At 28.0% G+C, this 15,479-nt stretch overlaps 3 protein-coding genes across 3 annotated transcripts; 2 read left to right on the top strand and 1 right to left on the bottom strand.

Moving 5' to 3' along the window:
* Nucleotides 1-436: 436 nt before the first annotated feature.
* Nucleotides 437-12,141, top strand: LOC122507129. Its single transcript, XM_043619688.1, has 4 exons — nt 437-740; nt 940-1,186; nt 2,992-3,076; nt 12,095-12,141. Exons 1-2 carry the CDS (start codon nt 543-545, stop codon nt 1,147-1,149), a joined length of 408 nt encoding a protein of 135 aa, XP_043475623.1. The 5' UTR covers nt 437-542; the 3' UTR covers nt 1,150-1,186; nt 2,992-3,076; nt 12,095-12,141.
* LOC122507221 lies at nt 3,420-6,537 on the bottom strand. The gene is made up of 4 exons (XM_043619829.1): nt 6,486-6,537; nt 5,757-6,376; nt 5,062-5,504; nt 3,420-4,950 (listed from the first exon to the last, which is right to left on the bottom strand). Exons 1-4 carry the CDS (start codon nt 6,535-6,537, stop codon nt 3,420-3,422), a joined length of 2,646 nt encoding a protein of 881 aa, XP_043475764.1.
* On the top strand, nt 12,140-12,931 carry LOC122507222 (putative protein TPRXL). Its single transcript, XM_043619830.1, has one exon. It carries the CDS (start codon nt 12,140-12,142, stop codon nt 12,929-12,931), a length of 792 nt encoding a protein of 263 aa, XP_043475765.1.
* Nucleotides 12,932-15,479: the final 2,548 nt, after the last annotated feature.

Genomic DNA, 15,479 nt, shown 5'->3' on the forward strand with positions numbered 1-15,479 from the left:
AAAATGACAGTAAAAACAGTAAAAATGACACATTAACCACATTAACAAACTGTCAATAATAATTTTTTGGCCCTTTTCAAAATTAAATGTTAGATTTTTTTTCAAAATTTTTTCTAAATTTTCAAGTTATTTTTGATAATAAAACTTATTTGCTAACAAAAAAAAGAAAATTTCACTCATTATGAGTCAAACGAAAACAATAAATTCGAATTACGGTGAATTAATTTGTAACTTAAAATCTGCTGTCACTGCTTTAGAATGGTTAGTTTTTTGTAATAATAATATTTTTATATTTTTAATTATAATTGCAGTATTTAATTAACATAAAGGAGAAAAATATTATTCTTGATGATTTATTATTGCGTAATAATAATTAAATTGATTACCAGTTTGTGATTTACTTTTTTTTTTTTTTTACTTGAATTATTTATTTTGTATCGTATTTATAATTTCATAATAGAATCATTATTCATTAATAATTTATTAACCTTCTGTCATTATATTAATTTTATATATAAACACGTGCATTTAGTCAACACAAAATGGAAACGGAAAAAAAAGTAATATCGACAACAAAAAAAGAGGAACAAAAACCGCCCACTTATTTGTGTATTCCGATTAAGGAAGAAAAATCGAATTCTTCGAATCAGAATAAAGAGCTGAAGAATTTGAAGAGAATTGAAACTAAGGAAAAAGTGAAGAAAAAGAAGAAGGGTAAAAAAAATGTTGATGAAGAAGAGGTAAATTAAATTATGAAAATTTAATTGGTTATTAAATTAATTTATTTAAATTTCAAAATCAATTTATTTCTTTTTAATACAATTAATTAAATTTAATAAAACTTGTATTTTAATTGAGTTTAAATTTAAAAATGATTGTTAATTCTAGTTATTAATTAATTCTAATTATTCTCTAATTTTAGTTAATTTTCTTTTACAGGATTTGTGCAGTTTTATGAATCCAGAAATGCGAGGAGGAGTTTTATATACAAAATGCGATTGTCTTATTAGAAATGGCCTCCAAGATGATTGTCCTTTGACTCTTTGTCAGGGACAACCGGATTGTTTAATTAAACCCTGGCCATTATGTCCGCCTGGAAAGTACTATCGAAATCGACATCCGGAAATTTATCCTTCTCCAGGAAATTGAAATTCGGCTTTTCGTTCGACAACTTTTTCGAGTGATTTTAAGTATCAACTTCTTTAAATAAAATTAATTAATTAATTTATTTGCAAGCTTTGCACTCATCTAATAAAACCTACTATTTATTACTTTATTTACGTTATGCTACTACTTTTCATAATATTTATTATATTTCCCAAAAATTAATTATTTAAAACAATGTTTATAAAATTCTAATTTGAAGAATTAAATTATTTTCAAAAATAACAAAATTTTTCACTGAAATTCAATTCTTTTTAAACGTTTAATAAAATTTTTCACAAGAGTTAAATTATTATTTTTTTGAAATAATCAAATTTTTCGCCGGAATTAACTTACTTACAGAAAATAATCAAATTGTTCTAAGAAATTCAATAATTTTCACTAGTTAATGATATTTTTCCGAAATATCATAAATAAAATAAAAAAATTTTCATAAATAAAAAATTCTTGTCAAAAATTAAATTATTATTTTTATAATCAAATTTTTAGCAAGAATTCAATTAATTTTTTAACTATTCAATTATTTTTATAAGTAATAAAATTCATCTCAGGATTTCAATTATTTTTAATACAATTTTACAGGAATTGACTTGAAAATTGTAATTATTCTTAAAAATTTAATTTCAATTCCTCGAAAATAGCTACTTTTTTTACTCCTGTTTTTTAGTTTGAAAGCTACTTTTTTAAAATTAATTATCGAGTGCGAAGTCTGTATTTGTTAATTACATTAAATTACATATTAATAATTTAATCAGTAAAATTACAATTTTTTTACGATTATAATTTATAGAATTCTGCAATAGAAAATAATAGATTTTTTGTTTCTGTAATAGAGGAATTTTTATCGTTTGATAGAAAAAAATAATGTGGAAAAATATTTAAAAATTTATCTTCTTGGTTCAAAAAATATTCCTGAAACTTTTTTCCGAAACAAATAAAAATTTTTTAATTAATAAATAAATTTGAAACAAATAAAAATTTTTTAATTAATAAATAAATTTGATTAAATAATAAATTAATTTTATAAATTTCAATTTAATAAATGAAAAAGAGGAATTTTTAATCGTTTGGTAAAGAAACGTAGAAAAATATTTACAAACATCTTATTGGTTAGAAAAATTTCTGAAATTTTTTTCCGAAACGAATGAAAATTTTTTAATTAATAAATAAATTTACTGTTTAGTTAAAACAAGAAATATAAAATTGGCTGAGAGTAAAAAATGGTCAAAAATTTTTATTCGATTTTAAATTTAAATGTGAAAAGTTTTGATTTGGAATTCGTTTCCTTGGAAACGTTTTACAAACAAAAGAATCAGTTTTTTTTGGAACCAAACAAAAACAATACATTTTTTTTCGCAACTTTTCGAAAATTTAAATTAAAAATTAATGAATAAAAATTCCAAGTGATATTATCAAAATAAAAAAAAATATTTTATTTGTTCCTATTTTATAAATTAAAATTATGCCTTGTGATGGAAAAAATTCTAATTGTCAGAGGAGACGAGAGCTTTTGTCACAATTAAAATGTTTGATAAGTTCAATGGATAGAAAGTAGGTTAAAATTTAATTTTTTTTGAAGTTTATATATTTTGCATTTTACTTCTTCTTTTATTTTTCTAATTAAAATTTTATTTATTTATTATCTTCCAAATTTTAGATTGTATTTACTTTTTTATTTTCCAAATTGTAGAATTGCAGATAGTATTTATTTTTTATCTTCCAAATTGCAGATAGTATTTATTTTTTATCTTCCAAATTTTAAATTGTATTTATTTTTTATCTCCAAAATTGTGCAACTTTACTAATTGATATTTTTCTTTTTTACAGAAAGCCGTGCGAATGGGATGAGCCACCGTGTCCACCACCAACTCTTTGTCCAGTTCCGACACAAATGAATTCGCCAGCATGTTATGTAAGAAGCAAAATATTTTTCATACGTTGAATATTATTAAATAATTAAATTTACTTTTTAAATTATACAATTATTCAATTATTCAATTATTAAATTCTTAAATTCTTAAATTAATTTCGTAAATTATTAAGTGGATTATTGAATTTATTATTAAATTGTAAGTAATTAGAACAGTTAATATTAAAAATAATATATTAAAAAATATTTATTTTATTATATTGGATTCATATGTATGACCTTTCGGCCTTTTACATTTCCCGTACATAAATATTTTCTTCGAATCTTTAACATAAATAACTTAAATTAATTTAACACTAGATTTTAAACATTTAAATATCTTAAATTATAAACCGCTTTGTTTACATTTTGATAAATCTTCAAAGGCTCTTGCGTATCTGCAGAGAGCGAGGATCGGTTTGCCAGACATTGTTGACCAAATTTTTTGCAAGCTTAAATTTTTGCCGCAATCGGTCCACTTATCAACTTCTTCCACCCACTTTTTATCAATTAGCTCCCTAGCTTTTTTACACACCCAAATATGCTCTATGTTCTCTGTTTCTGATCCACAGAGTCTACAACTTACATCTGTGAAACCCTTATTCCCGGCCCTCCCTACATTGCCACATCTAATCCGAGCCCATTGTTCCTTGTCCTTGAAACTTAGTTCTTTAATTTCCCAGTAATTTTCTCTCCCTATTTTAGATTTCCATTTCCCATAATTTTTGCAATATGAAGACTTATCAATTTTATACCACTGTTGTTGAATGTCCTGATCCATTTTGACTTTTATATTTCTTTTTATATTTTCGGAAATCTCTCTCATATTTTCTTCTGGACCCAATAATTGAATTGTTCTGCCGTCTCCTACTTCGCTAAGAACTTTTTGGACTTTTGCTCCCCATGCTGATGGAAAATTGTTTTTAATGCCTCTTAGTTCCTCATTTAGGCATATTCTCGGAAGTCTGTTTTCTTCCATGTTTAAAATTTCTTTGAGATATTTAAATACCCTTCGTTTAGCTTCTACATCTAGACTAACTCTTCCAGATTCCATTTTCCAGATGTAATCTGGGGTGTTGATGTCCAGTCCCATCGCCATTTTCACAAATCTTCCTTGCGCTTTTTCCATTGTATCCCATTTTTCCCATCCCCAAATTTCAACTCCATATAAACCTCCCGATTTAGACAAAATATCCATAATATAAAGTCTTGTATTTAGTCCCCCTATTCTAGCTCTCGTTAAGACGCCCCAAGCAGCATTTGTTGCTTTTTGCATTTTACCTGCCATTTTTTTTACGTGCCTTCCATGAGATCCTTTTGTAGAGAACCAAAAGCCTAAATATTTGTATTCGTTGACAATTTCTAGTTTTTCTCCGAATATTTCCCATTTTTCCCCTTTCTTTAGTTTACCCCCTTTCCTAAACACTATGACCTTCGATTTTTTAATATTAACTTCTAATCCATTTTTTGTAACGTACCCTTCTAGTGATTTTAGCATTTGCCTCAACCCTTCTGGAAAATCTGCCAATAATACTAAATCGTCTGCGAACTTCAAAGAATAAATTTTAACTTTCCCTATGACCGTGCCACCCTCTTTCTTAATTTCCCAAATTTCATCCATGTCCTCTATAAAAATGTTAAACAATGTAGGACTAAGAGGACATCCTTGCCTTACTCCTCTATTTGTTTCAAATGAGTCCGTAAGTCCTTCTTCAGTCACTACTTCATTCGATGTTACTCTATATATTTCCATGATCATTTTGAGCATTTTTCCTTTTATTCCTAAGTTCGACAGCTTCCTAAAGAGAATTTCTCTATCGACTGTGTCGAAAGCTTTTTTAAAATCAATAAATGCGGCGTGTAGTTTACCTTTCTCCCTTTTTAAGTTATTTTTTATCAATGAATTTAGGACAAAAATATGATCTCTGGTTGACCTTTTTTTGCGAAACCCTGCTTGATTTTCTTTACACAATTTGTTTTTTTCTAACCAGTTTCTAATGCGCTCGTCTAAAAGTGAAGCTAAAATTTTGTAACCCGTATCCAGCAAAGATATACCCCTGTAGTTATTTGTGTCATTTTCGTCTCCATCCTTATAGATAGCTATAATTCTCGCTTTTTCCCAACCTTTTCCTAATTTACCTTGATTCCAAAAACCGTTTATTATTTTATGTAACTCTAAAGCCCATACTCTAGGAATTCCTATTATGAACTCTATTGGTACCCCATCTTCTCCAGGAGCTGTCCCTTTTTTCATTCTCATGATACATTTAGCTAATTCATCGAAAGATATATCTGCATTTAAGTCGTTGTCATCCTCGTCATTGTCTGTTTCTATGCTTGAACCTACTTCTCTATTTTCTGAATTATTATTCCCTGTTGCATTTTCCCTAGTTGTTTCATTTATATTTTCATTATTCCCATTTAATAATCCCTGAAAATGATGCAACCATCTTTCTTTTTTTACTGCCATCCCTCTTTTCTTTTTCTTTCGCGGTCTAAAATCCCCTATCGCTTTCCAGAAACTATTCATGCTTTTGCTTTCTTTTACTTTATTCCATTTTTCCTCTTTTATTTCTTTTTCTTTTGAATCGCATAATTTTTTCAGTTTTCTTTTTTCCCTTTTTAATTTTAATCTACTTTCGTCATCTCTTTTTTTACGAAATTCTTTTAAACTTTTCCATACTTTCGATCTCTGTTCTACGCAATCCTTATCGAAACCTGTTTTTACTGTAAAATTTCCATTACTTTCCTTTCTTATAAGCCCTACTAATTCCGCAGCTTTCCATATGCTTTGTTTAAAATTATTCCATCTATCTTCCCAGATTTCGCTTTTTTCCCCCTCGTCCCATAAGTTCTCCATTTCCCTTCTATATTCTTCTTCTTTTTCTTTTTCCCACTTGAGAATGTTTCTCCTTTGTTTCCTAACCCTATCCTTCTGGTCTACTGTAACTAATTTACCCTCTAATTCTAAGTTAAAGCAAATTGGAAAGTGGTCCGATTCAATTCTAGGTTCAACTTCCAATTTCTTTACTGGACATTCATCACTGTTTTCCATTACTATTATATAGTCCAAAACCGATCCCCCCTCTCCACAGATACACGTCCAATTTCCTTCTGTATCTCCTTCTATTCTACCATTCAAAATTCTTAAACCTTGTTCTTCACAAATTTCCAAAAGTTTTTTGCCTTCAGCATTAAGAACCTTATCCTTAGATTTCCGATCTCTAGTGTACCCCCTGTAAGGATCTAGTCTATCCCATTCACATCCTCCCAATTCCTCCCCCGTTCTCGCATTCCAATCTCCTACAATGATTAATTCTTCCCCTTCACGTCGAGATTTTTCTATACATTTAATTAGTTCTTCTTTTAATTTAGATATACCAACATTGTTATAAGTAGAAATAATACGCACCTTCTTTCCGTTTGCTTTCCACCCCCCATACAATATCAAACCAAATTCCCATTCCTCAAATTTCACTTTATCACTCACCTCTTTTTTTACTCCAATTAATATCCCCCCTTTAGCTCTACCTTTTTTACACTGTCTAGTTGCTGATTTAGTCGACCAATAAAAATCTTTACTTAACTTATTCTTAAAGTCCGCTACGTTTTTCTCCTCCAACCAAGTTTCTTGAAAAATAACGAGATCGAAATTTTCCCAAAAGTTCTTCGAATCCAACACGTTTTTAGTTCCAGCAATATTCCAAGAAATAACTTTGATAATCCTTTCTTCTTCATTACCTCGATTGACGAAACCACTTGTCTTCGGTTATTCCTTCTTCTTCATTCCAGCGAAAATTGCGATTCCCCACTGTCCACCTCATATACCGGTACCTGGCTTCAAATCCTTGATTTTGTACTTTTTTAACCTCTTGCCTTATCCATTTCTTGATTTCCTCCTCTCTAGGCGTTAAATCGTCTTGTATCCAGATGTCCGTTCCATGTAATTTACCTTTGTTTCTCAAAAGATACTTTTTTTCTTCCAAAGAGTACAATTTTACTAGAATTCCCCCTTCAATAACCCTCACTTGTTTTATCGTAATTTGAACACCGGTTAGTCCCCTTAAGACTTCCTGAATTTCGTTTTTCATATGTGGCCCTCGTACAACACTGAATCCCGTCACTTTTATCCAACATCTTCTTTTTCTTCTTTCTTTGAATTGCCATTCTAATTCATTTTTTTGCAAGAGTTCGGGTATTTTTGCTCGATTATCCTCGCTTGTTAGATTTATTTCTTCCTCATTTTTGTTTTGAGTATCATCGCTGTTTTCCATTCTCAATTGAGTGTTGTCTCCTTCTTCCTGGCTTTGGTTTCTCGGATATTGGTTAAATTCGCTTAAATTTCTTCCGGGCGTTCGCTTCTTTTTTCTAGCTCCATTCTCTAAATTTTGAATTGATGAATTTAATTTTTGAACTTCCTCTTTGAGTCGATTGATTTCAGCCTTCAATTTAATTTCTCTTTCTCTTGCTTTCCTTACAGCTGTTAATGCTGCTTCCTCTCTCGTGATCCTTTCTTCTTCAGCTTCTTGCGAGACCGCATCTTTATCTGCACGTTTGAGTAACTCTGTCAATTCTTTTGTTTTTTTGTCCCACCATGTATCCAAAATTTTTTCTAACTCATCTTCCTCAATAACACACACTTCCTCTTCAATATTAGAGTTCTGATCTAGCAATTTATTTATCGTTTCACTTCTTGATTTTTCTGTGTCTTTTTCTGATTGTTTAGATGCATTTCCACCACTATTTACAAACTCACTTTTCCCTGTTATTTCGGACATTTTTTCATCCCATTTCTTATTAAAATACTTATCTAAATTTTTAACACCCTTGTTGTTTTTCCTTTTCGCAAGTTCCGCCTTGGAAGGTCGTCCTCTTTTTTTTTTTATTATTACTCCTTTTGTACTCCCCCTTTTCGTTGACTCCAAAACTGCGCCACGCGGAGAATCTACTTTATCTTCCGTAGATCGGCTTGTGGGGATTGGCCAATAGATCTCGCATCTACGCCAATTTCCCATATAGATCTCTCACAAGTGCAATACGGGCTAGTCTTGTAGCATATATACAAGTTCCGAATTTGCTTCCCCCGTCTAGGGCAGGTCTCCCACTACGTAGCCTTACTGATGAGTCCAAGTAGTGGGGACCGGGACGAAACGATATAAAGTGGTCTTCATACCACTCTATGGATGATATACTTTTAAATCTCCATATTGGTGACCGCCGACGGGCCGCTTCGTGTTGCAATTTTCTGCGACGGTGTTAACGAAGAGCTCGAGTTTTCGGGGTCGCTCACAACGCTCCTTTCGTACCTTTCCTCGCACTTGCCACGAAGCGGTGAGCACTAGAAAACAGATGCCTTCGCTGTCTCTCGCTCGCAACGCGCTCCGTCTATCTCTTTCCAAAAACCTTCTGATCTGCACATTGTGCACGCAAAGTCTTCTTTCCACTCGTACATAGTACTTGAGTTTCCTGAAGCTTTCCCTTCGTTCCTATTCCTTTAACCAATCGTATCATCTACTTCGATGATACTAGGGGGGGAGTATGTGGGGATTGGCCAATAGATCTCGCATCTACGCCAATTTCCCATATAGATCTCTCACAAGTGCAATACGGGCTAGTCTTGTAGCATATATACAAGTTCCGAATTTGCTTCCCCCGTCTAGGGCAGGTCTCCCACTACGTAGCCTTACTGATGAGTCCAAGTAGTGGGGACCGGGACGAAACGATATAAAGTGGTCTTCATACCACTCTATGGATGATATACTTTTTAAATCTCCATATTGGTGACCGCCGACGGGCCGCTTCGTGTTGCAATTTTCTGCGACGGTGTTAACGAAGAGCTCGAGTTTTCGGGGTCGCTCACAACGCTCCTTTCGTACCTTTCCTCGCACTTGCCACGAAGCGGTGAGCACTAGAAAACAGATGCCTTCGCTGTCTCTCGCTCGCAACGCGCTCCGTCTATCTCTTTCCAAAAACCTTCTGATCTGCACATTGTGCACGCAAAGTCTTCTTTCCACTCGTACATAGTACTTGAGTTTCCTGAAGCTTTCCCTTCGTTCCTATTCCTTTAACCAATCGTATCATCTACTTCGATGATACTAGGGGGGGAGTATGTGGGGATTGGCCAATAGATCTCGCATCTACGCCAATTTCCCATATAGATCTCTCACAAGTGCAATACGGGCTAGTCTTGTAGCATATATACAAGTTCCGAATTTGCTTCCCCCGTCTAGGGCAGGTCTCCCACTACGTAGCCTTACTGATGAGTCCAAGTAGTGGGGACCGGGACGAAACGATATAAAGTGGTCTTCATACCACTCTATGGATGATATACTTTTAAATCTCCATAGGCTTCTATTAAATGGCGTCATCTGTTGGGACTCTCTTGAATTATCTTCGTCTTCCATGTTCGCTGAACTTGCTATCGACATAACCTCAACTATCTCCAGCTCCACTTTTTAATAATCAAATTTTTCATCATTCATTCAATCCCCCACTTTACAAACATTTCCTTGAACAACTCACACCTCACTTTAATAACTGCAATAAAAATCGCAAGTCCACTAACCCTTTAAACCAAAAAGAAACAACTTTTTCAGCCCGCGGTTACCCGACACGTATTGCTCGCGTAAAGTCTCAACCGGACATATATTAAAAAATATTAAAAACTAATAATAATTTTAATTTAATTTTAATTTAAGAACAGATGTTACTTTTTATGGATTGCAAAAAAAGTTAATTCAATTAAGCGTTAGAAGCAATTAATTATGAAAAATAGTCTCTTAGATTAATTTAAAAAACGTGTCAAATGTAAATACTTGACTGAAAAAATAGTGAGTGATCGATTAGTGGAAAAAATTAATTTGTAATCAAAGAAATGAAAAATAGATTGAGTCTGATTTTGATGTCACTTTTCTTACAATTGTATTTTTGAAACATTTTTTTTTCTGAGATAATAATCTTTCAATGAAGTTACATAAACGATTTAAAAAAATGTATTTGTGATCTTTTAGTAAACTTTACAAAGCCGTCATCAATCTACATTTTCTATTACTAATTTATACGTCTTCGAAGATTTTCTTTTTGAAATAACTTTTAATTTTATATTTTATTTTAATCAATAATTATTGGTCATTATTGATTATTAGTCATTGTTATTATTTTGCAAATTAAAATATGTAGTTTATATTTTCAAAAAATATAAACATCAATTTTTGAATAATTCAATTTCAATTATTTTCATAAATAATAAAATGTTTTGGAAAAATTCAATTATTTTCATAAATAATAAAATGTTTTGGAAAAATTCAATTATTTTCATAAATAACAAAATTCTTGGTAAGAATTCAATTATTTTTTTAAAATAATGAAATTTCTTACCAAAGTTCAGTTACTTACAGAAAATAAATAAATATTCTTCCGAAGAATTAAATTATTTTTATAAATAAAAAGATTCTTGTCAAGAATTCAATTATTTTTATAAATTAATAAAATTCTTAGCAAGAATTCAATTATTTTTAAACATTTTTCGAAGGAATTCAATCATTTTCATAAATATAAAAATTTTTCGGAAAAATTCAATTATTTTCATAAATAATGAAATTTTTGGGAAAAATTCAATTATTTTTTTTAAACAATCAAATTTTTCGCCGAAATTCAATTATTTCTTTGAAATAATCAAATTTTTGTCGTAATTCAATTACTTTGAGAAAAATAATAAAATTCTTTGTACAAATTCGATTATTTTCAACAAAAATTTAAAAATTCAATTATTTTCAAAAATTTTAATAAAATATGCAAAATTTCAATTATTTTCATAAATAATTAAATTCTTCGCAAGGATTCAATTATTTTTATAAATAGTAAAATTCTTCACAGGAATTCAATTATTTTCAATCTAATTTTTAAAAAAATTTCTTAAACAGGTTTAATTATTTTTAAAAATTGTAATAAAATTTTTCGATAAAATTAAATTATTCTCAAAAGTTTTGATAAAACTCTTTGTAAATTTCAATTATTTTCAAAAAAAAAAAAAATTTTTTTTGCGAGAATTCAATTTTTACATTTTTTGATAAATACTTCGCAGGTATTCAATGTATTTTCAAACAAATTTTAATAAAATTTCACGAAAGGATTCAATTATTTTTAAAAAATTAAATTATTTTCATAAATAATAAAATTCTTTGCAAGATTTCAGTTATTTTCTCATAAATTTTAATAATATTCTTCCGAAAAATTAAATTGTTTTCATAAATAAAAAAATTCTTGTCAAGAATTCAATTATTATCAAAAATTTTAGTACAAATCTTCAAAACAATTCAATTATTTTTATTGAAATAAAATTCTTAGCTAGAATTCGATTATTTTCAAAAATGTTAATAAAAATTTCGTTAGAAAAATTCAATTATTTGAAAAAAATATTTTATTAATTTTCTTCGAAGAAATTTATTTATTTTCAGAAATTATAAAATTCTTCTCAGGAATTCAATTATTTTAAATCTGATTTTAATATAATTTCTCTAACCGATTCAATTATTTTTTTTTCTTTTTATTTATTATTATTTTTTTTCCGTAAATATTGTAGTTTTTCGGAAGAATTAAATTATTTTCATAAATAACAACATTCTTGTCAAAAATTCAATTATTATTTATCTAAATAATAAATTTCTTAGCAAGAATTTAATTAATTTAAAAAATTGTGGTAAAATCCTTTAAAAGAATTCGTTTATTTTTACATTTTTTTGATAAATACTTCGCAAAAATTCATTGATTTTCGATACTTTAATTAAAAAAAATTTTTAAATTTAAAAAGAAAATTAAAATAAAAAAATTAAGAATGGTTACAATTAAAAATAAAAAATTATTAAAAATGTTAGGAAACAAAAAAGCAAACAACAATTAACTAACTTCAAACTACGAACAGTTTACAGGAATACAACGATTGTTAATATAGATTAGTCATTAATTATTATTAATACGAATTAATATTAATCGTTACTAATTATTAAAAATTTATTTAAACAGATTCCAGCGAAGCCCTGCAACAGTTGTGAATTGAGAAGCAGCATAATGTGGCGATGCGATTGCATAAAACGAAATGGACTGCAAGACAGTTGCATGCTGGTCGATTGTCTGGGACGACCGGAATGTATGACGAAACTCTTTCCGATTTGTGGACCAGGAAAGAAAGCTCTACTCAAATTAACCGATCTTGGAGACGCGGAAGTGGCTTTGAAAAAATTCTACTCCGCCGACAGAGCAAGAGAGTCGGCTCTGGCTGCTTATTGTCGATTGAAGTGTTCAAATCCAGGACCGACAAACAATTGTCCTCAATCTTCGAATTGTTCTTCACAAAATTCACAACCTAATTGCCCTTCATTAAATTCACCTCCCAACTGTCCTTCACTAAATTCTCCTCCCAATTGTCCTTCATCCAATCCTGCGGCTCGTAATTTTGCGCCCAATTTTCCAACTTCGAATTGTCCTTTTGCTAATTCTTCACCTCCTAATTGGCCTTTATCCAATTCTCCGTCTCCTAATTTTCCTTCAGCTGGTTCTCCGTATTCAAATTGTCCATCTTTCAATCCTCCTGCTCCAAAATGTCCTTCTTCCAACTGTCCTTCTTTTAATTCCCCACCTCGTAATTATCCTCCAGCTTCTTATTCACAATCTAATAATTGTCCTCCGCCTTATAATAATTCATCGTCCTCTAATTATCGGGTCGCGTCCTGGCCACCTCCAAATTCTTCCTTTCAGCCTCTGGCCCCCAGACTGCAAATGCAATCTTGTCCTCAACAACAATCTCAAAATCAAAATTTCTTCGCTAGTCCTCCACCTTGTGCAACCTGTATGTCTCATTAATCCAAAATCAACATCTTGTTTATTAAAATTTATTATTTTTTTTTCTCAGTTTCGTGACAAATCGAATCAGAACATTAATTTAATGGTTGTTAAATTTATTAAGTGCTAAGTTGATTGTTAATTTTGAAACAATTAAATTTATTGTTAATCATCAATTTAATTTAAAAATTGTTAATTATCAATTTAATTTAGCAATATGTAGTTATTTGTCAATTTATTTAATAATTATTAAGTTAATTGTCAGTTAATTTAATAATTGTTAAATCAATTGTCAGTTTATTTAATAATTCTCAACTTATTTGTCAGATCATTTAATAATTGTTAAATTAATTTTCAGTTTGTTTATTTATTAAGTTAATTGTCAATTTATTTAATAACTGTTAAGTTATTTGACAATTTATTTAATAATTATTAAATTAATTGTCAGTTCATTTGATGATTGTTAAGTTTAATAGTCAATTTATTTAATAATTGTTAAGTCAATTGCCAATTAATTTCAAATTTTCAATACTCGTTACATTAAGTCTATGATAAAAATTGTTAATTAATTCGAGAATTGTTAAATAAATTGAAGTATTTATTAAATTGATAAATTTTAGTAAACAAGATAATTCGCCAGTCCATTAAAATAATTATTTCTTTTGGTTTAATTTTGATGCAACTTTGTTAGCATAAATAAATGTAAAAAAATTGAAATATACTTGCAATTAAGTAAAAAAAAAAAAATGAAAGTGTACCTGAAATTTGTAATTGATTTTTAAAAAAATGTACTTATTTGACAGTTTATTTATTGTTAGTATTTATTAATTAATTTATTTTTGGCATTAATTAATTAATAATTTATTATAATAAACAATATTCAATTATTCAATTATTTTTTTTAATAGTAAAATCTCTGCAAAAATTCAATTATTTTCGAAAATTTTAATAAGTCGTTCGAAACCATTCAATTATTTTTTTCTAATACTAAAATTTTTGAAAAAATTTAAAAATTCGATTATTTTCTAAAATTTTAATAAATCTATCGAAACAATTCAATTATTTTTTTAAAATAGTAAAATCTTTGCAGAAATTCAATTAATTTCAATAAAAATTCTCTAAAGAATTCAATTTTTTTCTAAAATTTTAATAAATTCTTTGAAAGTTTGAAACAATTCAAATACTTTTATAAATAGAAAAATTTCACTACAGAATTCAATTATTTTCCAAAATTTTAATGAATCCTTCGAAACCATTCAATTATTTTTTTTAATAGTAAAATCTTTGCAAAAATTCAATTATTTTCTAAAATTTTAATAAATCCTTCGAAACAATTTAATTATTTTTTAAAAATAGTAAAATCTTTGCAGAAATTCAATTAGTTTCAATAAAAATTCACTAAAATCAATTTTTTTCTAAAATTTTAATAAATTCCTTGAAGACTATTAAAATTTTTTAAAATAATTCAATTGAATTTCTCACGAAGAATTAAAAAAATTTTTTTTTACTAATGGTATTTTTTGAGGAATTTTATTTAAATTGTTTAAAAAATAATTAAATTTCTGTAAAGAATTTAATAAGTTAAAACTTTTTGCAAAAATTTCAATTATTTTCTAAAATTTTAATAAATCCTTCGAAACAATTCAATTATTTTTTAAAAATATTAATAAAATCTTTGCTGAAATCCAATTAATTTCAATAAAAATTCACTAAAGAATTCAAATTTTTTCTAAAACTTTAATAAATTCTTTGAAACAATTCAATTATCTTTATAAATATAGTAAAATTCTATTATTTTCAAAATTTTCAATTAAAATTATTAAAAAAAACTACATTATTTCTCAAAGAAACTTATTAAATTCTTGAAAAGAATTCCATTTATTTTCAAAAACTCTAAAAAAATCCTTTAAAAGAGTTTAATTTTCTATCAATAATTTTAATAAAATTTTAATAGTAAAATAATTAATTACAATGATTAGCAAAACGATTATATTCAATAAATTAAAGAAATTTTTTGAAAGAATTCAATTATTGTCAAAAACAAAATCAAAGAAATTCTTCAAGAGAATTTAATTAGGATTTTTTAAAATTTTAATAAAATTATTTGCGAGAATTCAATTATTTTCATAATTATTTCCTAAAATTTTAATAATATAAATTCTTTGGAACAGTTAAATTATTTTTATAAATAAGTAAAATTCTTCGGAAAAATGGTTAGAAATTTTTCTTCCCAAAAAAAAACAAAACAAAACACTCTAAATTTCAGTCAATTTCAGTCAATTTCAGTTTTCACTAATTTTTCGGTCCAACCATAACGCAAAATTTTCAAGTAAATGAAATATAAAAAAAAATTATTATTTTAAATTGAGTAATTATAGTAAATTAAAAAAAATCGTAATTACGTATTAAAATTAATATTTTCGAAAATTATTGAATATACAAAACTGTGGTGAAAATAACAATGTCGAATTTTTCAACAAAAGCAACAGCGGGATCTTTCGGTTCCTTTCCATCGAATTGCCAAGTGTCAAAGCCATCTTATCCTGTGTTGGTATCCTCTCCAGAAATT

This window comes from Leptopilina heterotoma, unplaced genomic scaffold (assembly GCF_015476425.1).
Source record: "Leptopilina heterotoma isolate Lh14 unplaced genomic scaffold, ASM1547642v1 Lhet_45, whole genome shotgun sequence".
Classification (NCBI taxonomy): domain Eukaryota; kingdom Metazoa; phylum Arthropoda; class Insecta; order Hymenoptera; family Figitidae; genus Leptopilina; species Leptopilina heterotoma.